A 23,690-nucleotide genomic window follows, 5' to 3' on the forward strand; every position below is an offset into this window, starting at 1 on the left:
AGAAATTCAGATCATATTTAAGAAAATATATCAGTAGTTCCTAAGTCAAGTCCCCGTCTTGAAATCAAGCAAAAAGATAATGAAGATAATTTTCCCTCTGGGGGTGTCAGAAATAACCTACACACATGTAACACAGTTTACATGTGCATTTATAATTCCTTTTCGGTGCATGTCAAAAGTGGAGTGATAATTAAATACAGGCTTGTATTAATAAATATCTTTAAATTCATAGAAATAACCTGAGGGGAAGAGGCAGGTGTGGAGAAAGGGAGATGTTTCTGTTTTCAATTTTTCCCATACGTTTTCTGGTTTAGAATTACATTATCTCTCTCTTCTCAATTTTTTAACACTCGCATTATCTACTAGATTGATATGTTATTCAGTTGCTTCCATCTTAATTATTTTCTATCTCAAGTTTGTTAGAAATTGGTTAGTAATACCACTTATTTGTCTTAATTATGAAGTTTATTTGTTACATTTTTTTTTTAATCCAGAGGTAAAAATGTTTGGTTTTTTGTTTGATTCAGTCACAAACCTGTGACTCACTAAAACCACACAAACATAAGGGTACTGATTTACCAACCAGAAATACTTATATACATTATACAAATTACTATGATAAAAGCAAAGCAAAAGGAATAGCTACTCACAAGATGATTCATGACTATTTTTATAAACTCATGCAATTAAAAAAATGGTTTTCACTGAATTTTATGAGATACATTCTTCTTTTATTTTATGAAGCTCAAGAGGTTTTCCTTTTTTTTTCCAGAAAGCAACTTTTAGTTCTGAGATGTAGTAACAATAATCTAATAACATAATTTACTATTTTTCCTTCATTGGTATTTTTAAACTATCTGAATATTTCTCCAATATTTTAATGTTGTGCAAAGTAAAAATCATAGTACAGAAAGGGAGACTAGGTTGAACTGAAATACCACTAATGTTTTGATGAAGACGAGACATAGAAATTAAATACTTCATACAGTGGTTTATAGGTGTCGTGGCCAGTGAAACTCAACATTTCTGGCAATGTGTTAAATATCAACAGCTGAATTCTTGCTTATTTTGGTGGAAATAGTGGTATAAACCCACTTTACAAAAAATAAAATGAAACAAGAGCATATATTGGCCCCTGCTGCTCCATCCACTCTCCCCTTAGCACCTGCTCTTGTGTCAGCAAAAATTTCTGCTTCACCATTTTTAGAGGCTGGATTATGCCTTTAAAGGAAGAATTTGAAAGCCACGATGAATCATGAGAAGCAAGGTAGACAGGGAGACAGCGACGTGATGGGACGCCTTCAGTGTGACTTTTCATTCTCTACCTCAGGCATCTGTCTTAAATCTAGCTTCCAAATTTCTCACATAACCTATTTCGTCATGACTATATGAAAATTGATTTAAATGATTTATTTTTTGGAATCTATGTTTTAGAAAGTACTAACGAGCTTCATGATAATATGAAAGAAAATACTACAATGCATCCTAAGTAATTATGGCATGTGGAAAGCTCATTATTCTCTGAATCATCAATAAAGCACATATAAAAACTGGATGAAGACAATGATACATACTGAGGGGGTACATAGGAAGGAAAAGAAGATCAATAGGAAAAGGGTCAAAATAATTCAGGACTGAGTATCTGAAGGGACCCAAAAGAAGGAATAGCAATCAAGAAAGGGTTGGAGACCTGGGAAAGAATAAAAGGGGAATAAGGCTTACGTGATAGCAAAAAGGAAATGTAAAGAGCAATAATGGTAAAGCAAACATTAGAGGGTAGATGCTGAAGCATGGAAGCAGATTCCCACAGATAGATGGAAAAAGAGAGCAGTGAGGTGCATAAGAGAGAAAGAAGTGACTGGAAAGCAAGTTTATAATAAAGCTTCAAAATATGTAAATATTGACTTGAAAACTGAGAACTCCTTAAGTTCTTTTCCCAGGACAAAAAAAAGTACTTTCCAGACTACAAACACTGCTAAGATTACAACCACTGATTAAATAAAAAAATAAAAAAATAAAAAATTTTTGTTTTATCCCCAAATATAAAATAAATGCTTGAGAAACTCTGAATTAATAGTAGGCTTACATAAAGAATTAGACATCTACAGAAGAAATTTATTGGGAGATATTACTGGGATTTGAGTTTGAGTTTTCTGTTAATCCTGAAAAAGAAAAAAAATCTCCACCAAAAAAAAAAAAGTAAAACTTGGGGAAGAATCAGGACATAAACTAAGTTCTCGTTATGAGCTGTTAGAATGACCATTCCTCTAATGACAGATAATCCTGCAGATGACCATTTCAAAATTTATAAATGGGAATCTGGTCACAGCTACCATGAGGAGTAAAATACTGAATGAGAGGGATATCTGCCTGACTGACACGTACTATACTCTTGTGTGCGATGGAAGCACTGGTTTCCAGCTGTGGAAGTTTCACATCCCCTTTTTGTCAGGAAGCTACTGTTTTTCCCTAAAATAGAATGACAGGAGTATGATTCATATGAAATTTCATGAATACAAGTCATATAGCCTCGTTTCATTTTCAGGTTGACACTGTAATCCACGGAGAAGAAAAAAAGCGAAGCTCTCTGGCAGGCTGATTTCTCCTCGCTTCATTTGCTATTCTTTTGCAGGGTGTCAGCCTTTGTAGTGTTGTTCTGGATGCTTTGCTTCTAGATGGTCCCTGACTGCTTACGTGCCGGCATGGCTTCCAGGGGCTCTGCAGCTTCGCACTTTGCTGCAAAAGAAGAGTTTGCTTGGGCTTGATAGTGGGGCAAACATCTACAGCTGCACTCGCGAGCCATTCACGCTGCTACGGTGAATGAGAAATGACCTCAGCCCGACACAGTTTAACTAAAACATTTATTTGAATAAAGAACCTGGAAGTGTTTAAAGTAATTTGGTAACTGACGTGTTAGAAGTTTTGACAAAGTGTATCAAAAATAAATCAGGCAAATCTTGATTCACTGATAGCGCAAAACAAGGCTGCAATCTTCTGTTTTATTTCTCTTTTCAATTTCCCAGCCTGTCACTGCCTCTCAGGTCAATAATACACACAAAGATCTTCTAACTTGCGGCAAGCATCAACACACTGTTTTTAATCTTAGGATGAGCTCAAACAGCTGAGTTTTAGAAGCCTGCAACCTTGTGTTTCATAGCTTAGTGCATGTAAGTTTGAAATGCTTGCCTAAATGAAGATGTTACTGCAATTTGAAGCCTATATTATATCATATTATGTTCTATTCTATTCTATTCTATTCTATTCTATTCTATTCTATTCTACTCTGCTCCTCAAGGAGATGTATGATCTGTTGAATGGCGGGAATATAGCACATAGGGGTCATGCTTGTTGTTATGGTGTTATACCAAAAGCGCACTTACCCTAAGCAACGGTACTTCTCACTCCCCCATGCTCTCCTCTTTACAACAAGGGCCTGAAACTATTAGTGTGGTGGACTTAGAGGCACTGCGGATTAAATAATTAACAAAACATCTGGGAGATTCCAGCTGTGTGCTGCTCTGACCTGCAGGGGCTCAGCCTCGGCAGAGGCCAAGCTGAGTGTCAGTGGTTTAACACCTGTGCCAGTGACTGGGGTCAAGACAGGTGGGACTGTGCATCCCGGAGAAGGGAAGGCTCGGGAGGTTCTTGTCAATTTGTATAAATAGCTGAGTCAGAGGAGAGGGGAGAAGACAGAGCCAGACGCTTCTTTCTGGTGGCCAGTGAAAGGACGTGGGGTAATACAGATAAAGGAAATACAAAGGAAATTAAAAATTTCACGCAAATATAAGAAAAAAAATAATCTTTTTTTATCTTTTTCCTTAGGGGTGATCTATCTTTGGGCTACAAAGTTGATCAGAGGGCTGGAGCACCTCCCATCCAAAGACAGGCTGAGAAAGCTGGGCTTGTTCAGCCTGGAGAAGAAAGAGAAGGCTCAGAGGAGACATTAGAGTGACCTTCCAGTACCTGAAGGGACTACAGGAAAGCTGGAGAGGGGCTGTTCATAAAGGCTTATGATGGTAGGATGAGGGGCAATGGGTATGAACTGGAGAGGGGCGGATTTAGACTGGACATTAGGAAGAATTTCTTCATCATGAGAGTGGTGAGGCACTGGCACAGGTTGCCCAGGGAAGCTGTGGCTGCCCCATCCCTGGAGGTGTTCAAGGCCAGGTTGAATGGGCCCTTGGGCAGCCTGAGCAAGTGGGATGTCCCATGTCAGGAGGGTTGGAACTAGGTGATCTTTAAGGTCCCTTCCAACCCAAACTATTCTATGATTCTGTCTATCTGCCTAGTGGACATCAAAATGAGACCTGCAAAGAGACCAGACTTGTCCCCAAAGTAATTCATTATCAGGCTGACTGCAGCCAGGTCTGCAGTAGCACTCTGACATTTTTCCTGAAGTAAGCTGACAAGACATGAAGTGGCATGGGAGTCCCAATGATATGATAACATCTCCACTGCCTATATCTTCTGGTACTTGTGCACTTAACATTTTATTACTGAAGTAATGGATTTAACCTTATCTAATATGAGTGTGATAAGAAAGTTTGTATTTTTAGCTTGTCAATAAAGTAATTTGTGCTGGGAAACACCTGTTTATTTTTTTGCAGCTTTCCTTCGTGGAGAAGTGTCATTTTTCTTGGGATATGACAGATTATTATTTTAAGCAAATGTTTTAGATTCTGGAGCCAAAAGAAAGATTTTTCAAGGGCATTATCATGTGTGGTAGAATAAAATTCCAAAACCTGGCAAAACTGAAAACAACTGTACTTCATGGAAATTTTTATTTAAAAATTAATAAAAAACCAGTACTTTGCATATTTATAGGATCATAGAATCATAGAACGGTTTGGGCTGGAAAGGACCTTATATTTCACCTAGTTCCACACCCCTCCTCCCCGGCCATCGGCAGGGACATCTCCCACTAGATCAGAATACTCAAAGTCCCATTCAACTTCCAGGGATGGGACCTCCTTCATTTCCCTGGACAATCTGTTCCAGTGCCTCATCACCTTCACAACAAAAAATTTCTTCCTAATATCTAATTTAAATCTCCCCTCTTTCAGCTTAAAACCATGGCTCATTGTGCTATCACTTCACTCCCCTGCAAATAGCCGCGTTCCTCCTTTAGTTATATCCCCCGTTATATCCCTTTAAGTACTGGAAGGCTTCTATAAGATCTCCCTGGAACCTTCTCTTCTCTAGCCTGAACAAACCTCAACACTTTCTGTAGTACTTAAAAACTGAATGAAGTCTGAATATTATTTCCTTACTCATCCAGCTTCTCTTTCGTCTGGAAGAATCAGGTGTCTATTTGCCTAATAAAAATTACTTATAATTATACATATCTCATTAAAAATATCCAGTTGTCAATGTGTGTTCCACACATGAGCCCAGCTTCTCCCTTCTGCTAGGCACAGCATTAAAACAAGTAGATTGAATAGACTTTTTAACAGGTAAATAAGTTGATGTGACACAAAATTTGCAGCAATAATATTTTACGTTGAAAGTGCAATAGCAAAAGCCTTCCTAAGAAAGAAAGAGAGCATTCCTTAGATGAGCCTTCCTGAGATGACATTTGAAAAAAAAAAATCAGTTTTAGTCTCTATGTTTAGAGCATGACAAATAATGTTTTATATTAGAATTGAATTTCTGTACCAAATCCGGTACCCATTTTACTTGGCTTGCTTGCAGAAGTAAGTCAGCATTGAATGTCTCATTTGCTCACACTGCTTTTCACTTTAGCTTGGTTTTGCTGTTTCACACCCTCGCCCATCCTTGCTTTTAAGCCCCTCTTGACTTTCTGTCATCCAAACACTGAACTCTAAAGAAAAGCGAGTAATCAAAACTCTGGAGTACTGAGCAGATCAATGTGAAATCTTAAACTTTCTGAAGTTTAAACAAATCTCAGATCTGTCTGAACTTGTTTTTTATTTTACATTTAGTCAATAGTCACAGTTAGAAAACCTCCTTTCTGTTTTTATCTTAGAAAAACAGCACTTGAAAGGCCCAAATACTGCATCTTTTTGTTGATTTACACAACTACCTTTGGTTTTTGAAATGGGAAAAATATTTTCATTTCCTCCTTGAAGCTTCCCTCAGCAGATCAGAAATATTTTTTTTAACATGGGACTGTACTTGTCCTTCTGAGAAGCCTCTGCAAGACTAGATTATAAACATGCTATCCCAGCCTAAATGACTGAGTAAATTGCACTGGATAAATTGAATTAATCTCTCTTTGCATTTGTTTCCTCATGTGCTGACAATAGTTCTTGCCTATGTAATAGAAGGCGGGGAGGCCTACATTGTTTTATAAATATTAATTAATAGTGCTGATAGAAAGCATTTTGCTATTCAAAAACTGTGTTACTGGAGACAGCTGGAAATATCAAAAGGCTTTCTGCATAAAACACCACTGAAATTATAAGAGCTGTCCTGCAAGTAAGCAGGGACAGAAATGTTGAAATTATTAGTACAGAAAGAGTTAAGAAGGCAAAGTACTGTTATGTATTGTCTATTCTATCTTCCACGCTTAATTTCTAATTATATCTTAATGCTGGAGAATGGCTGACATGCATAAACATAAACATAAACATCATTTCTTCATCAGTAATCTGGCATTTAATTAAAATATTACTGAATTCTCATTGAGTGCATAAGGAAGGGTGTTGTCAATATGACAGGTAAAAAATTTTTTTGTGATAGTAACAGAGTGAAAAAATATACTACTGAAAACTTCCTAAATAGTATTTTACAAGGTAATAGATAAGCAGCTAAAATAATAGAACTTTATGTAAAATTTTTCTATGAGGAAAAAATGAATTTTATAGTCAATAAAGCACAAGTTACATGTGAGAGGGTAAACAAGGTCATAGTTGATCTGGGTACTGGGGTTTACTTAAGAACCAATGAGATAAGAGCTTATAACTGTCTTGATGATCTCACACAGTCACTCATAGCCTCACTCTGCCCCATGCCCCGCTACGTTCATTAGGTCTCTTCTTTCCTTCCCAAGAAGGTTTGTTCTGGGAATCTCAAGTGGAAAGTAATGTTGGTTTATACAGAGTCACTGACTGTGGTAACTGGTCTTGACTGTTACCAGCCAAAGTTCCCGTGCATCACCCGACATATACCTCCATGCATCCTTCTCATCTTCGGCGCCTTCCCCTACTCCCAGGATCTTTCCTCCAGCCAGGATGTTTACCTCTTCTTTCCTGGCCCCCTTCCTTACAGCAACACTTCAGCACTAACTTTTGTCTCCAGAACCTCCAGCAACCATTTTTACCAATCAAAATAGTCTCTGTGTTTAGAAGTACAATGTAAGATGTCTCCTTATATGGTCCTTTTATCTCACGTCTCTTTAGCAATTGGAGGTTTTCAGGGTGCACTGCTTCTGTTTCGTCCAAACATTAACAAAATTTGCCACAACCTCATATTGATTGCAGCTATCAAGTAGGAGGCTTTTAATTCAAATGTTTCAAAAGTTCAGGTTTGGATGTTCATCTGTGTGTTATGTGTGTGCCCCATTATCTGCTGCCAGCTTTTGTCTAAAATTTAACCTTTTTTTCTCTACAGTAATTATCATACTTTAGAGTGTCCTATTAAGAGATAGTGCTGGTAGATCTGTTTTCCTTTTTTCTCATACTAGAATGGATTGACTGTAAGGATATACTAAACATAATTATGTTCTTATTAATGGGATTTTCTTAAAGGAATGTTGTTAAATGCTGGAGTGTACAATATTTTGCTCTCATGCAATTGGAAAACTATTTGAATCTTGGCCACAATGTGTTTTGTAGTGAGCACTCTCACTTTACTTGAGAGTGAAAAAATACTGTAACAGTGACAATGACAGTGGCAACAAGAACAATCAATAACAAAGTAATCAGCATGTTCAATACTTATGACCTCGTCTTCAACCTCTTTTCAGTTCCAAATTCTCCAATGCATCAAAATGCCACACAAAATAACCTTTTACCTCCTACATATTTGAAGAAATTTCATCTGTCAATAGAACTCTAGGACAGAATTCACTTTGTCAAACATTATTTTTATTAGAGCTTGGAAACCTGCCTGAAATGATCGCCTTGGTTGTCCCCGTACATGATGTATACGCAGAGAGAGGCACCTCCAGTTCATCCCATTGTAAGGTAGGTGATCACTTCTCTCTGTTGACTAGAGATAGAACTGAAACAATTAACTTTGATGAGTGAGGGCAAATTCCTACTTCTAGTACTATGTCCTGCTTCTATGCCATAATTCATATTATGCATATTTCGATTATAGAACAGAAAAACATGCCAAATCATTTTCAGGTTTTCAAAACATTTGCTGAAAGTGTTCGCTATCAATCACATACCTTTACAGCAAAGAATAGAGTGAACTTTACCATGTTACAACCTAAATTAATCATTCTAAAGCTTTAAATGATTTAAGTTCACAATGAAAAGACTGATATGTCTTTAACATTAGCAAGAGAATGTAACTTTGGTTCTGCAAAAACTTGAAACGTGGAGAGATAGTAATATTATAAGGACTGCAACAGGGAAGTTTTAATATTAGTTTGAACAACTGGAAGAAAAGCATAGCAGTTCACAAACCAAACATAAGGAAAGGAAACTCCAGACAGCTTGTTAGCAGATTTCTGCCCTTCTTTTCAATTTGCAGAACTGTATTCAAAACTGTTTGCACAGGAATCAAGATCAAATGCAGCAGAAAAACAACATGCCACTACACTGCACTAAACTATTCGGTTGTGGTTTGGATTAGGAATAATTAAGGAACTGCCTTTTCTCTATCTGTTTTTTCTTAACAGAGTAATTAAAAAAATGCATTATTCATCCCCTCCCATCTTCTCAGCAGCCTAAAGACTGACATGGCAAGATCATAAGAAGGCAGAGAACATATTAAACTAAAGGTACGTTATATTGAAATTATCAGCTGGCCAACCTGCTTGAGAGTAACATTTAAATAAGTTAATACTTTTGACCTATTGACCTTAACAGCATCTGGTTATCCTAAACACTACCAGAAACCAAATACTGCAGCACTGGAGGCTTAAATACCGGGTTATGATTTGGGAAAAGGCAATACCATTTGCAAAAGTTAATGGTCTTTCCAACTACAAAAGAAGTTTCATAGCAAGAGACGAAGAGAAACCTGAGGCAAAACTGGAAGAATACTATCAGTGACAGAGTGAATTTTTTCATTGTTACCTCCAAACTGCACTACATTTTTCTGTCATCTTTTCTTCAGGAACTTTAAGTCATGATGGACATCTATATTTAAAGCATTGGTATAAGTAATTCGCCAGGGTCATTACCTCAGAGCAGGTCACATTTAAGAATATCAGCCAAATCCTCAAAAATAATATAAACAAAACAAGCTGTTTATGAAAGCTATTGTCTGAACTCAAGCAGAAGGTTAAAAGATATAAAGGATTACTTTGTTGTGCTTATCTTCTTACTTTCTTTATAATTTACATTCTTAATTTCCTTGTGAAAAAATCATAGAACTTATTAAGAATTCAAGATTCAAATTGTCTAACCTTTAGATTTAAATGATGAAAATAAAACCCCTCATGGCAAACAAATTCTCTTTTGCCATTTTCAAAAGGTCTAGCAGGCATTGGGAAGTACAAATACATTTTTTTTTAGTAAAAAATAATAAGTTCCTTCAATTAGTCAAATTTGATGCAAACCTGACAAAGGGTTAATTATATGGCCATAATCCTAAATCAGAGAACTTACCCTACTCTGTTTATATTGTAAATTTAATATGAAAAAGAAAAATTATTTACTTCATATACAACTTTTCTCGTTTGCAACTAGAATCGTTTTGCCTCTTAGGAGTTTGAACTCTGTTGAATTTCTTTCACATACTTTAATTTAGTCAAGAATATTTTATATCTTCTGGTTTATGAAATGAATTTTAGAATTCATAAATGCTGGAAGCCAGATATTAGTATGACACCTTTGTTTATAGGGCCCAGAAACTGAGGAGATCTAATCACTTCCCTTTGTTTTCATACGGTACTTACTCAATTTTATAGCATCAATGAAATACGATACACAGTTCATTCTAAGAAATTACTGCATTTTCCATAAGCTAATGTAATTTGGCCTTCAGCTTTGCTTCATTTAGATGCCAAAATTTCATATTACCTCATTATTTAAATAAGGAATTTTTTTGACAATTAAGAAATGCCAGCTCACAAATCTATCAATGACTTAGACTGGACATTAGGAAGAATTGCCTCACCATGAGAGTGGTGAGGCACTGGCACAGGTTGCCCAGGGAAGCTGTGGATGCCCCATCCCTGGAGGTGTTCAAGGCCAGGTTGGATGGGGCCTTGGGCAGCCTGATCCAGTGGGATGTTGGAACAGGATGATCTTTAAGGTCCCCTCCAATCCAAACTATTCCATGATTCTATGATTCTATGACTTGAGAAAGATGTGAGTAGGAGCTGAAGTACAGGACACAAGCCCCAAACCTATCTTTATATGTGTGATTTTTAGTGATTTGTCAAATATATACACATATACCTACTGCAGTTTTTTACAGATGAAGCAGTGATTTCTGTATACTCCGCACTTTATACACATTACAGAATTTATCTTCCAAGAGCCAGAATTGTAACTATTCATTTTAAAGTTTACACATGTATTCTGAATTGCTTATGCTTCTGGTTTCTGCTTGTCATACACCAGGTTTTTTGAAGGAGGAGGAAAAAAAAAGATTTTTTATTCTCACAAGCATATAAAAATCTGTTTTGACTTTTGCGTTACATTTCTGAAGAATTTTCTCTATATCCAAGAGTTGTGATTTCACTTTTAAATAAGGAAGGTGGAAAAAGGAAAGGACACAAAAGGTTTTAAAGGTGTTCATTTTCTCAATAGTTACTACAACAAGGATCAATAGCATATTTGTTTAAATGTTATATAGTAGTGTTTCAAGGCTGCAGGGGGCACTGATGCACTATCTACAGAACTGCAGATCAAGAGTCAGACAGGATTTGATTAAACGGCTCTGCAGGTTACAGATATAGAAAAACACATAAACAATTTATAATCAATTTAGGTTTTGAGAAATTAGGTAATTGTAAAATATTTATATGAATTTTAGAGGGGAAATAATATTTCTTTTACTGGTAAATATATTTGTTTTCCTGGTGCAATCAAGCAGGGATAAGGGATAAGACTGTTTTCTTAACTTTATAACCAAGGTCCCTTGAAGGATGATATATCTTTCTAGTATTGCATTACTTAATATTACAGCCTTAAACAAACAATCCCCATTCCCTGTAGAAAGCAAAATTTTGTTTAGCAGCTCCCCAGAGAACACATTTTTTTTGGCTGTTGATAGTAACTTGTTTATATATTAATCAGCCAACACGGATGCTACCTAATTCGCAGACTCATTTAAGTAAGAATGTGTTAAAGTAAGAAATAATTATGTATTTCAAGAAATTATGATCTATTTCATCAGCTTATTCAATATTTTCTATTTTAAGACCCAGGAATGATAGCATCTAAGATGTAGAGATTTCCTGGTAATGAGGATGTACAGCAACTTATCTCTCAGTAACATATGGTAGACATGCAACCATGCCTGCATCATCCACTTCACAATGAGTACTACTTTTTTATTCTTTATTTCCTTTCTGCATATAATTCTATTTTTTTCAATGTAGCTTGTAGCAGAATTTCATCTCTTCTGTTCATCTCAGATCTTCATGTATCCTGCAGTTATAACTGTGCTAGGCCTAATAAGTTATGGCTGTCTAATCAATCCTTTCTAGAAAGACAGTCTAATTTTAGCACTGCAACATATGAAGAAGCCACCACTTCAGTTGGTAGTTCGAACCAATTATAATCATCATTGCTGTTACAGATTTTTGTTGTATTATCAATTCAGATGTTCTGGATACAGCTTTCAGCCATTCGTTTTAACACACTGGTCTTTGCTGAGCACGAGAAATCTCCTCCATGTCCAGTGTTTCACCTCATTAAACATACGTGCCACCTTTGTCTACATTATAATCAACTCCATTGTGTTTTGGAATAAAAAAAAGACACTGAATTTCTAAAATATCTTTCTGCATAGAGTTTGTTATTTTTTTAAATATCGCTAGTATCTTTGAGGACTTTTTAATTATACCTTTCATATTTTGTACTTTTTCATTGTACACAATGAAATACAGTACATCCAATATCACCATCAACAGTCTACAGACATAAATCATATTTATCATTTTCTTCTAGAAACTTATATTGAGTTGCTTACCTACATTAACACAAAATAATTATTCAGGGTACTGTTCTCCCTTTGGGGTATGTTCTGTTTAAAGAAAAACTTAAAATAGAAAGTTTTGTAAAAAATTAATTTGAAAAAAGTTGCTACAAATTTTTTTTTTAGGCTTTTCTTTTCTTGTAGTAATTAAACCTACAATGTATGAACAATTTTAGAGAAATTTCATTTTGTTGCAAATACCTTTATGAAGTTAATCATATACTAATACTTCAAATTTTGATTTATAGGTTCGCAATACATGCTACTACAATAGACATCTTTCGGATATCAATAATATAAAGGATAATGATAAAAATCTTTTTCAAAAGGTAAAATATGATTTGTGAAATATTTTCTTTTTTATAAAAAGACACAAGGTTTTGTGATGTTGTTCATTGTTTCACTTTTAGCCTCGTCAAATAAGAATTTTACAAACCCACAAGTACTTCATAAGTCATGAAATCCTGTGATGTACTCACTAACAGAGTGAAGAACACAAAATGAATGAGGGCAGAGAGTTACTAGGCAGAATAAAACTGAACTTCCAAACTTCTTTTTTGACATTCTGGCTGTTAGCAGTTGAAGACAACACTTATGATTTCTTGTTAATTCTGTATCAAATTCGAAAGTGAATCTCAAAGATGACAAAAGTCAAAAAGGAAGTATTAAACCAATCCAGGCTTCAAGTAGACAAGTTATTATTTCAATATGACTCTCATTCTTACCTATTCTATCTAATATGCCTCTCTTCACGATACAGACTGGTATAATGACAAGAGCAACTACATCTCCATTATAAGGCATACTCTAAATGTAATGTGGACGTCATGGACACTTAATCCAATGTTTAATTATTTGTGAGTATATAACAAAATATTTTTTCTCTATTTCTAGATCTTTGTAATTGGAATGACATCAAACAGTAACAGTGAAAATAAATGTGACTGTAGTCCAAAACAGAAATCATGCAAGATAATTTCTTTTACTATTTGATTGTTTTTAGAAAATTCCTCATGTTATATACTTGTCTGAACCACTGCTTATAATAAATTTAAGACTAGATATATAGGGAACTCTTCTCAAATCAAAATCTGTCAAATCACCCATGCACCCACCTGCAATTTTTAGGCAGGTAGAAAAAAAAATGAGATTATCTTTTTTTATCCTAAGGGAGTAGAAGAAAAGAGTTTTATTATTAACATACCTGTCTGGCTAGAAGCCCAAGTGATTCTTTCAGGAAGCTACTGAACCATGCCACTTGATGTCTTGTGTCACTAAAATAATTTTTCTTAAGCGTTAAGGTAAAGTTTCCAAAGAATATTGCAATGACTATGACACGTGATATTATTAAAGCTGTGAAAACTACATGAGGTGAAGTTTTAAGAATTTTGAGAAAAAGTTTTAAATTTAATTTTTTATTTTGTGGGTATGTTCAAGTTTGTAGAAAAGTTGGAATGATCTCAACCCAGTCCTTTTTTTTTTTAATTCTGACAAAATTCTTCTATTTTCATGTTTACAATATTAATTTGGTTTTAGGGAAAGTCATGTTGAAATGTGAAATGTTGAAAAAGTTACATTCAGTCATGAGAAAATAAATTTTACTCATAAATGCCATGAATGTATTTTTGTGATACAAATATTTTGTGGTTATACATTCCAAAAGCTAATCATGTTCAAGCACAGTTCTTGTTTGGATGACAGAATATCTGGAGAAGCAGAAATAATCGAGGCAAATTGGCAGAAGGTAATGAAAACTACCGTTAGCCTGGTGCAATCAGAGATATTGTGGAAATTTGTTGGTACCTGGAACTATGATCTTTGATTCAAAGCTAAAAAGGGATCCTCTTCATGGGAGCTAAAAATATACAGTTGAAATCCCATAGTTCTCTACTCTCCAGATTACCATATAATCCACAGGTAAGACAGACTGAAAGACTGCAAAATGACATTTATATTGTCTTGACATCCTTCCAAATCTCATTATTCCTGACAACGAAGAAGCTCCAAGTAGAGAGAATTCACCGCGTTGTCTTTTAGACTGCAATACCTCCCAGAACTTCTGAACCACCCCATGTTTGTTCACATCCTTAATTCTCTCATCTCCTCTGTAAGAACCTGTGTCTTATTTCCATGTTTTAAGAATGTGCTGTGGATGGATACAGCAACTTCCTATGCTAATTGCAGTTGTAAGTGAGGCTTTGGATCCATATAAATTGGCCAAAGCAGACGTAGAATTTTTTTTTTTTCTGCTGTGACAGAAGTCTTTAACACTTTTCTTCTGCCTAAAGAATATATGTAACAAATTCAGTCCTATGCTATAAGTGTTATGGTTAAAGCATAGCACTTAATCTTACTGATACATAAAGGGATACATTTATATGCAATGGTTAAGCATTTGGGGTGAAAGAAGCTTTATAAATTCCATTAATAAAATTAGTGATTGTATAGAGTAAGAATCACCCGTAACTGGAAATACTCAATATTATATAACTGCACTAAAATAGATACAAAACTGTGACATGAGTGTGAAATAGCATTTCTTCAGCACCGGGACCTTTTCTTTGTCACATGAAAAAAATACGTTATAAAACAATGAAGTACACATGAACAGCGGTAGAAAATCTATTTCATTTAAAAACTCATGAGTCTTATTCACAACAAAATTTCCTTTCTGTGCAACCGTGTCAGTGTTTTCCAAGTTTACTTGAGATACTATCCATTATCCATTTGCATTGAAACATTGCTGCAGACATATTCATTGGCATGCATATATTGACAAATATTCTTCCAAATATCTCCCTGTTAAAAATGGAAGAAAAAAAATGTGTGTTGCCTTTTAAGTCTTGTCTTAGTAGCTTTCATGTAGGTACCTGGCAATGCCAGCAGAAATAGAGATCTAGTACAATTTTTCATTACAGATACACTAACAGAGAGTGACTGCCTCTGAATCCTATCGATGGAATTAAGAAACAATCCTCTGTTGGTATAACACACATGCCTAAAGTCAGAGAAGGGTAAGTGAGGTCAAGATAAACATCACCAAATATTGTTATTAATGTTTAAGAAAGGGAGAGTTGCCCCAGGAAAGGTTGATGTTAGTTTTGTGATATGCTGATAAGAGGCCTTTTCCAGAAACAGGGAGAGAAATGTAATATTTACAAACACATTATCTCACCTGCATATATTTGACACATGGGTTTGTCTAATATTCATCACAAACAATTTCCACAGAATACTTCAAAAGATTGAGGTAAAGGCTTACAAAACAATTTACAGTGATTTTCAGGATTTATAACAGTAGGAAAGATTATCTCTGTCACTTCTTCCTACTTTTTTTTTCTCAGCATTAAGGTCTGTATCACTGAAGAGTCATCGTTTGAGCAGGAATGCCAAAGAAAGGAGAAAAGGTGGCAGAAAAGCACCCAAAATTCATGTACACACATGGAGCAGAAAGGAAACTGCCCAGAACAGCAAAGGTTACAAAAAAAAGAGAAAACGTTATAAACAAATATTGTATAAGATGAAGGAAATCAGGACAGGCAAGTCGAGCAAAGAGGATGAAAGTATATTAAAGCAATTCAGGCATTGGTGAAGGAGGAAAGGGCAGTTAGAAACACACAGAAAGGATTATCAGCCAGCAAAAGCAATAGATGAGAGAGAAAAAATTAACAAAATAAGTACTTAAAGAACAAATGCTTGTTAGCATTTTCTATGTTAAAATTGCACAGAACTATTATTAACATAATATCAAGCATCATATAGGTGGTGAATACAAACAAATTATGTTTTTGAAGCTTTCTTTTCAGTTCTGCACTTTGGAAACATTTAGTCCAATCTGCATGTTAACCACAAAACCCACAAAAAACAATCCTGTTAAAGTAGTGTCGGTATTATTTAGTAATTTTCTTACTTATTAATATTTAGTAATTTTCTTCTACAGTGTTAAAGAACACTATATATCACTACATATCCTTTTTTTTTCTTTTTTTTTTCTGTTTCAGAATTAAGTACATAACTCATATAGAGGCAGAGAAGCTTAGGTTTAGAACTCCGTGATTTTTTTTTTAGGTTTGAGACAGCTTGTACACTTGACTGAATTTAAGTTTTTCAGCTCAGGTGGATTCATATGAAGGAACCCTTTAACCTTACCTGAGTCTTGTACAGACTCTTCTGATGAACTCTAGCATACAGTATGGACCACCATGAACTCTTTTCCAGTAGTGGAACAGGAAATGTTTGACTTTCACAACCAGCTGAAAAATAAATTTCAGCAGGGCCGACTTTTCCTTTTTCAAAGTACACAGTTAATTCCAAAGACAGAAATCATACATCTCAAATGACTAGTGTCAGATGCTCTGAGTTGTGGTACTTTATAATATTCAAAGAAAGTAGGAAGTTCCATAGAGGCAGAGACATGATGAGAAATTGCACAGAAGACTGAACTTCACAAAGGTGTTAGGGGCCTGTTGGGATATTTGTAAAAATATCACAGAAAATTACAGAATGGAAAGCAGAGTACTCACACATAAAGAAAGGCATTTAGAGCGTGTTGGAAAGCGGGTAAGTGAGGGTTAAGTGGAACTGAGGGCCTACTGGAAGCATGTAGAGATCTCCAAAATGTATTGCATAGCTCCTGAGAAAATTGTCATGCATTAGGAAACCTATCAGTCCTCTTGATGGAATGGAACTTGGATAATGCACATTCAAGAGCCTCTTTCCTGAATGCAAATAGCAATCAGAGTCTTTGCTGAGATGAAGCTCAGTTTCAGCTTGGGAAAAGCATCTTAAGATAAATCAACAGCAAAATAAAATGTTTTAAAGAAATCAACTAAATATCTGTCCCATAGGCAGTAATGAAGAACTCAGGTTATTAAATCCTGTCTGTGAGCGCAAATCAGCCTTCTACATTTGCATTCATCAGTAAAACTGCTCTTAGAAAAGCATCAAACAGTATTTTCCTGTTTCCTAACTAGAAATCTTTTAGAGAAAGAATGAATTACGGCTTGGATGCATATATGCCTATGTACATGTGTATGTATATATATATGATTATGTATATATTTTATATATATGTGTGTGTGTGTTTGGATTTACTTTGAATTTGGTACATGTAGAATGCTCTTAGAGGATTATCATGGAATCACTTGGTTGGAAAAGACCTTTGACGTCATCGAGTCCAACCGTACCTATCCACTATTAAACCATACCCCTGAGCACTTCATCTAACGTTTTTTAAACACCTCCAGGGATGGTGACTCAGCCACCCCTCTGATCAGCCTGTTCCAGTGCCTGATAACCCTTTTGATGAAGAAATTTTTCATGCTGTCAAATCTGAACCTGCCCTGGCGCAGCTTGAGGCCATTTCCTCTTGTCCAACCTGCCACTTGGGAGAAGAAACCAACACCCACCTCACTACAACATCCTTTCAGATAGTTGTAGACAGTGACAAGGTCTCCCTCAGCCTTCTTTTCTCCAGGCTGAACAATCCCCATTCCCTCGGCCTCTCCTCATAAGACTTGTTCTCCAGTCCCTTCATCAGCTTCATTGCCCTCCTCTATATGTGCTCCAGCACCTCAATGTCTTTCTTTATTATACAGTAGTCTGAAGTCCCAGACACTAAAGAAGAAGCAAGCTGCTGTAAAAGTCTTTTAATACTGGACTCAAAGCTTCAATTACATCTGGCATTTGAACTCTACCTGAAAGTGATAGCCATTTATCCTGTAAATCTGTTCCAGTAACATTTTCTGAAACACTTTTAGGAGCTTTTTATTGCATTAACACATTGCAAGTATCTTACTTGCTTCAGAAGAAGGAAAAAATAATAATAATAAAAAAGATGTCTTAACGGATGTCATCCAAGATCTATTATTTTCAACTGTCTTTTCTGTTACTGTTGGCCATTTCATAATGATTTTCAAAATAGTCTGCATATTCATAGCTGTGAGACAAGAACAGTTTAAACAGATTCTTAAAGTAAAATTTGACAAGATTTACACAAGTATATAGTCCAGCATCATTCTAGAAAACTACCTGGAGGCTGACCTTTACTAATTGATATGATTCTATTATAACCTTTCCTGAAAGCAAAAGCCGCATAGCTCAAAGGACATTTATGGCTGCAAATCTGCTCTCGGAGAGTCAAGCTTAAATTTCTTCTCCTGCCCACACCATTTTTCTGCCACTTCCTATTCCACCTTGGTTATGTCTTATGGCAAGAAGCTCTGATGAGCCATCAGTGCAATACATCCCTCTCAGCTGTTCTCTCCTCTCTGTGGTATCATGTGTTATAGGATACGTATAGGTTCCAAGCTTTAACAGTGATGAATGTGATTAGCAGAAGGATTTGGACTGTGTCCTTACACATTAACTGAGTTAAAGCCTCATGCTTGAAAACTCAGCGCTTTTAAGCATGCACAGAAATCCCGCATCTCTCAGAATGACCAGGATTATTACAAGTTTTAAGGTCTTTGATCTTATCCAATTGCCCAGTGCCACCTTTGACAATCATCCTCTTGAATGTAAGAAGAATTTAGCACTTGCTTCCAATATGACATGAAAGGCAATTCCCACATTGACTCCATCTTCCATTTAGTCCTACCAAGTTCATATTCTCCCTTCCTTACAGTGCATGATATTTGTGTTGTAAAATACGAATGTTAAAGGAAAAAAACAACATTCTTGCTCTATATTTTTAGGGCATATTAGGCAGCAGGTAGTGAGATATGTATGGCAGTGAAATTGTTACGGCTTCATTTTTTACATTTCTTAATTCTCAAGAACTTTACACTGTAACCTAAATTGTGTTAATGTCTGAGATAAGACACATGGAGCATATAATGTCCTGTGAAAGGTATTGACTTGTTCTGAAATAGTGATGTCAGTAGTTTTGAAAATGTTAATGAATTATATCTAAATTTATTTTGACATATCTCTCTGTATTCCTTGCAGATATTTGTTCATCCTTTTGGTATTTTAAAATTCAAATAGATGTAGTTAAAAAATTGGCAGAACACATTTGCGTAAATTTCAAATCTATTAAAAATTCATAAGCTTAAAATTTACCCACAAGCCCATACGCTATAAGGAGTTTCTGCATGTCTCTCTTTGGCTGACCTTCTACAGCACAATAATGAAGTAACCCATGCTGCCGGAGAACTGAGAGGTAAAAACCCCAACAGCGTAAATGAATGCCACTACAGTGGCATAGTGAATGCTAAATATGCAAAAGCAGAGGCATTTGAAAAGATTAGAAGCCTACAAGTAGGTGATGACATGTAGAAGGCCAAATATGGAAAAATTACCACAGAATGAACAAAAACATTTAGTACCATATGTTTTGTTGTCTTTTTGTGGTTTTTTTTTTTTTTTCAGAAAAAATAGAATTACTTTTTCTGCCATATTGTAGAGCACTCTGTTGTTGCCAGGCAGCTCCAGCTGTAACAGCACTGCATCAACAGAACTATATGAATAGTGCAAATAAGATATAAGTACACCAGGCTTTCTAGTATTCACCGGCTCCTTACATTTGCAACGCATGTAATTCATTATTGCCCTATTTAAGCAAATTCCTTCACTTTTTCCTTCCTTCACATAAAAAAAAAAAAATCCCTCTTGCCTGTCTTGCAAAGAGACAGCTGGGCTTTTTAGATGCTTTCTTGGAAGCAGAATTAATATATAAGCACCGCTGATGGTCAGGTTACATGTAGGTTATGCCTAAAGTGAAAAGCAAAGGATGATGTAAGCTGCCATGTATGGACAGATAGGAAATTCATGTGTCATGTGGCAGGTAATGAATAGTGAGGATGCTTGTCAGGCTTCTCTGCAGTCCACTCATATGGGACAACCATGCCACCAAGGGAAATTCGGGCTAATTTCACTTCTATTTCCCATCTTTTCACAGACAGGACTAGCTGTGATTTGGACCAGGATGGAGCCAGCTGTAAAAGGACTGCATGGAGCTGGATGTTATGCTCATTTGCAGCATTCTAAAAGAAACAAAGAGGCAAAAGGAGCATGTTATCCAGGACTGAGGAAGCCCAGCATCCTTTCATCATCATTTTAAGTGCAAGACTATTCCCACAGTTCATCTACACAAGCTTATCACACCATTTTACTCACCTAATCAGTTGCATACCCACTGTAGGGTATACAAGAAACAGTCTTAGACTATAATCACTGAGATCTGATTCAAAGAAAACAGTCTTTAATATCTGCATTATACTGCATCAGCTGCATCTCTATGCTTATTGACTACTTATGAAGGGAAGCATCAGAATCAACACATGGCATGTTGATCTTGGCATGTAATTCTACAGATTATAATATAACAGATAATGTAACATTCTAATTTAACAAAAAAAAGGATCAAAGTTGTACTTGCTTATAAATCTTCTCCTTCTTGTCTATATCCCTCTATATGTTACATACACAGACTGGACAAAGCAGATCTCATTGTTTTTTTTTCTTCCTGAGGAATGTTGGTTCTTGAATGGCTACCTAAATTACTCAAGAAGAAAAACTGAACAAAGATGATGTTAAAAAGCTCAAGGATGTGAACAGAGAAAGTATTATTTTGGAGAATGAAAGAAAGGGTGAAAGATGGTAACAGTCCTGATTTTTAAGTAAAGCTTCTTTTATCTAGTAGTTTAAAAAATCGGAACTTCATCTTGCCTAGGATTTGGGACACAAAAGCTCTAATGCTTGTGTAAAATGAAGAAAAAAATCCTAATCTTGTAACCAAAGAGACACCTGAGATGGTTCATGATTTTTTTCCCAAATGATTATTTCATGTATAATATATAAAGTCCTTGAAGTGAAGATTTTTTCCCATAAGCTAATAACTGAATTAAAGGCATGAAGTAGCTTCTGTCTTGCTTTCATCCCATGAATTTCTGTTGTGCACAGAGGCATAGCTCCACAGACAAGAGTATATGCCACCATTTCAGAAGAGACCACAGTTCTGGCTAGGAACAAACTCAGTTCAGAAAGTCAAGAGTGGAGACATCACTTCTTTGTCCCTGCGGTTTGTCACAATAAAGGTGAGGGTTCTGTATTTTCTGCAGGATTTATACACACAACTGTTTAATAAATGCACTTAAAGAACGTCTTCCAAACAAAATGCATTGGGGAACTTACAGGATGCAAATATTTATTTCTTTGTCATATTTGGACAAGAAGTTGACACTGAGCTGCTGATCTAAATAAAAATGTGACAGGTCATTGCAGGTATAACAAGCTGAGCTTTATGTTCAGAGTAAGTTCTATTGGCAAAAGCTTAGATGCTTAGGACTTGAAACAGGTGGCTGATTAGATAACAGGTTTGATATTTACACTCCTTTCATAACTTTGAGTGTGATGTGTGTAATTTCATTGAGGGGCTAGTGGTAGACGTAAATACAGAGTTCAGATCTCATGGATTTTTAATAAATGATCTAGTCAGTTATCACTATCTTTCTAACATACTGTTTAAACAGAAACAGAAATATTAATTAAACTACCATTCTGTAAATTTTAGGGAAAAAAAAATAAAGCCATATTTTAAAAAGGCCTATACAAAATCTTCCAGCAATATAGAACATACATCCTATGACTGAAATCATACTCTGTTCTGAAAGATTTAATGATCTAAAAATACAATTCACCACTACTTTCTCTTATTTTCCATTTTTCCATGTTCAAATCTTTTATATTCCAGAGTAGTATCCTAATTTATACTATTGTCTCTGTATAGCCTTTTATAATATTTCAATCAATGTATAATCAACAGAACTGCGAATATGCAAAAATGAAACCAAGCATGGGGTTCTTTGTGTATTCAGGAAGAATACTTTCCGGCATTTTTCACAGTCATACACAGTAAATGTGGCAGCAAGTCATCTGTATTTGTCACAAGATTAATGGATATCCCAAATCCATGAGTAGAAACACAACCAGCACATCACTCTGCTTCCTGTGCTTGTATTTTGTTGCAGATTATCTTGCTTAGTACACTCTGTTTCAGTATTCAGTGAGTGAAAACTCACTCTATATAAGCTGTCAAACTTAATTGAACAACTCTGCAAAAAGCATCTTCCGTAAAGAAGATGCTTCAGGAGCATAAAAGAAACCACAATATCTCTTTTTTTTTTTTTTTTTTCTGTAACCGTAGTTGAAATTATCTAAAATGGTCACCCTATTTAAAGAAGAAAGCAAAATCAACACAACAAGTTTCTTCTGATTTGAAAAGGCACAAAGGGTAGTTTACCTGCAATTGCCAACATTATTTCTTCCCACAGCGTTAGAGAAGTTGAATGGTCCCACATTATTGATTTCTACAAGTCGTATACAGCCAGTGAAATTGTAGACAGGTCCAGGTATCTACAAAGGACAAAATGCACACAGTTCATTTACTTGTTGTCATTGAGATCAGTTTTAAAAACAATTAAGTTTCTGGTTTTGTGACATGATTTAACCTTGCTCACAAAGAACCACTCTGGTCTCCACTTTTTGTCTAATGAAATTCTGTTGAAAACATTTGAATGTGAAATTACAGCAAGGTAAGCAATGCTGACTTACAAACAAAGTCCTACAGTTTTGGACATGCAGACAGCACCGCAGATATAGTGAGAAATCGTTTTAGGGGGACTGAAAAAACACCTAATAATAAAATGTTATGTATTTCTCACCATCTGAATAAATTACACTGCAACTGCACTGTTTCCAGGTGTTATATAAAGAAACCATCAAAAATGTTGCAACTGAGTCTTTATGGACTGGACCACTGGGCTGCGACAAGTCCTGGTCACACCAGATCACGCGTACCTTGTCCTTGGGGCCACATAAGAGGTAAGACTCCATAGTTTCTGTAGTAAATTTCATGCCAAAATAAGAAAGAAGTACTACTAAGACTGTTCATGAAGAAGAAAGTCATTGACACAGTTAAATGGGGCTTCGGAGACTACTCTGGAAGAAAAGACAGTAACAGTGGAAGAGGGTGTGACCTGAGGCACCTAAATGAATGCTGGTCATAAGCCCAATGGAGGAGAAGCAAGTCTTGGCTTGGTCCTTTACATGGTAGAGGACCTATTCATAACACTGACCATGACATCTGTTTAGATACTTGCAGGTTTAGATACCTGCAGAAACAAAAAAATATAGAAAATAACGTGGTCATCATTTCATACAAGGTCACCACATAAAAATCAAGGAAATTTCAAAAAGGAAATTGAAATTAACATCTCAAAGGGTAAAGTACATGCAGATGAATACTTAAAACAAGTTATCAAAGGTTCACATAAAATATAAATTAACTACAAGAAGAAGAAAAACTTTAGACCCCCTCAAAAAACAGAATAGCAGGGTAGAAATTGTTCATAATGCATAAAAAGGCATCCTTTAAAAGTTGAGGTCACATCCAGATTAAG

The 23,690-nt window shown here is 35.6% G+C and overlaps 1 protein-coding gene across 3 annotated transcripts in view; it reads right to left on the reverse strand.

Moving 5' to 3' along the window:
* Nucleotides 1-23,690, reverse strand: part of EYS (eyes shut homolog) — an 880,825-nt gene that overhangs the window by 208,040 nt on the left and 649,095 nt on the right. For all 3 annotated transcript variants that reach the window (XM_054063979.1, XM_054063978.1, XM_054063977.1), the window contains one exon: nucleotides 22,532-22,644. In XM_054063979.1, coding sequence (XP_053919954.1) covers nucleotides 22,532-22,644 — 113 coding nt within the window. The remainder of the gene's footprint in view (nucleotides 1-22,531; nucleotides 22,645-23,690) is intronic.

This window comes from Cuculus canorus, chromosome 3, assembly GCF_017976375.1.
Source record: "Cuculus canorus isolate bCucCan1 chromosome 3, bCucCan1.pri, whole genome shotgun sequence".
NCBI lineage: Eukaryota > Metazoa > Chordata > Aves > Cuculiformes > Cuculidae > Cuculus > Cuculus canorus.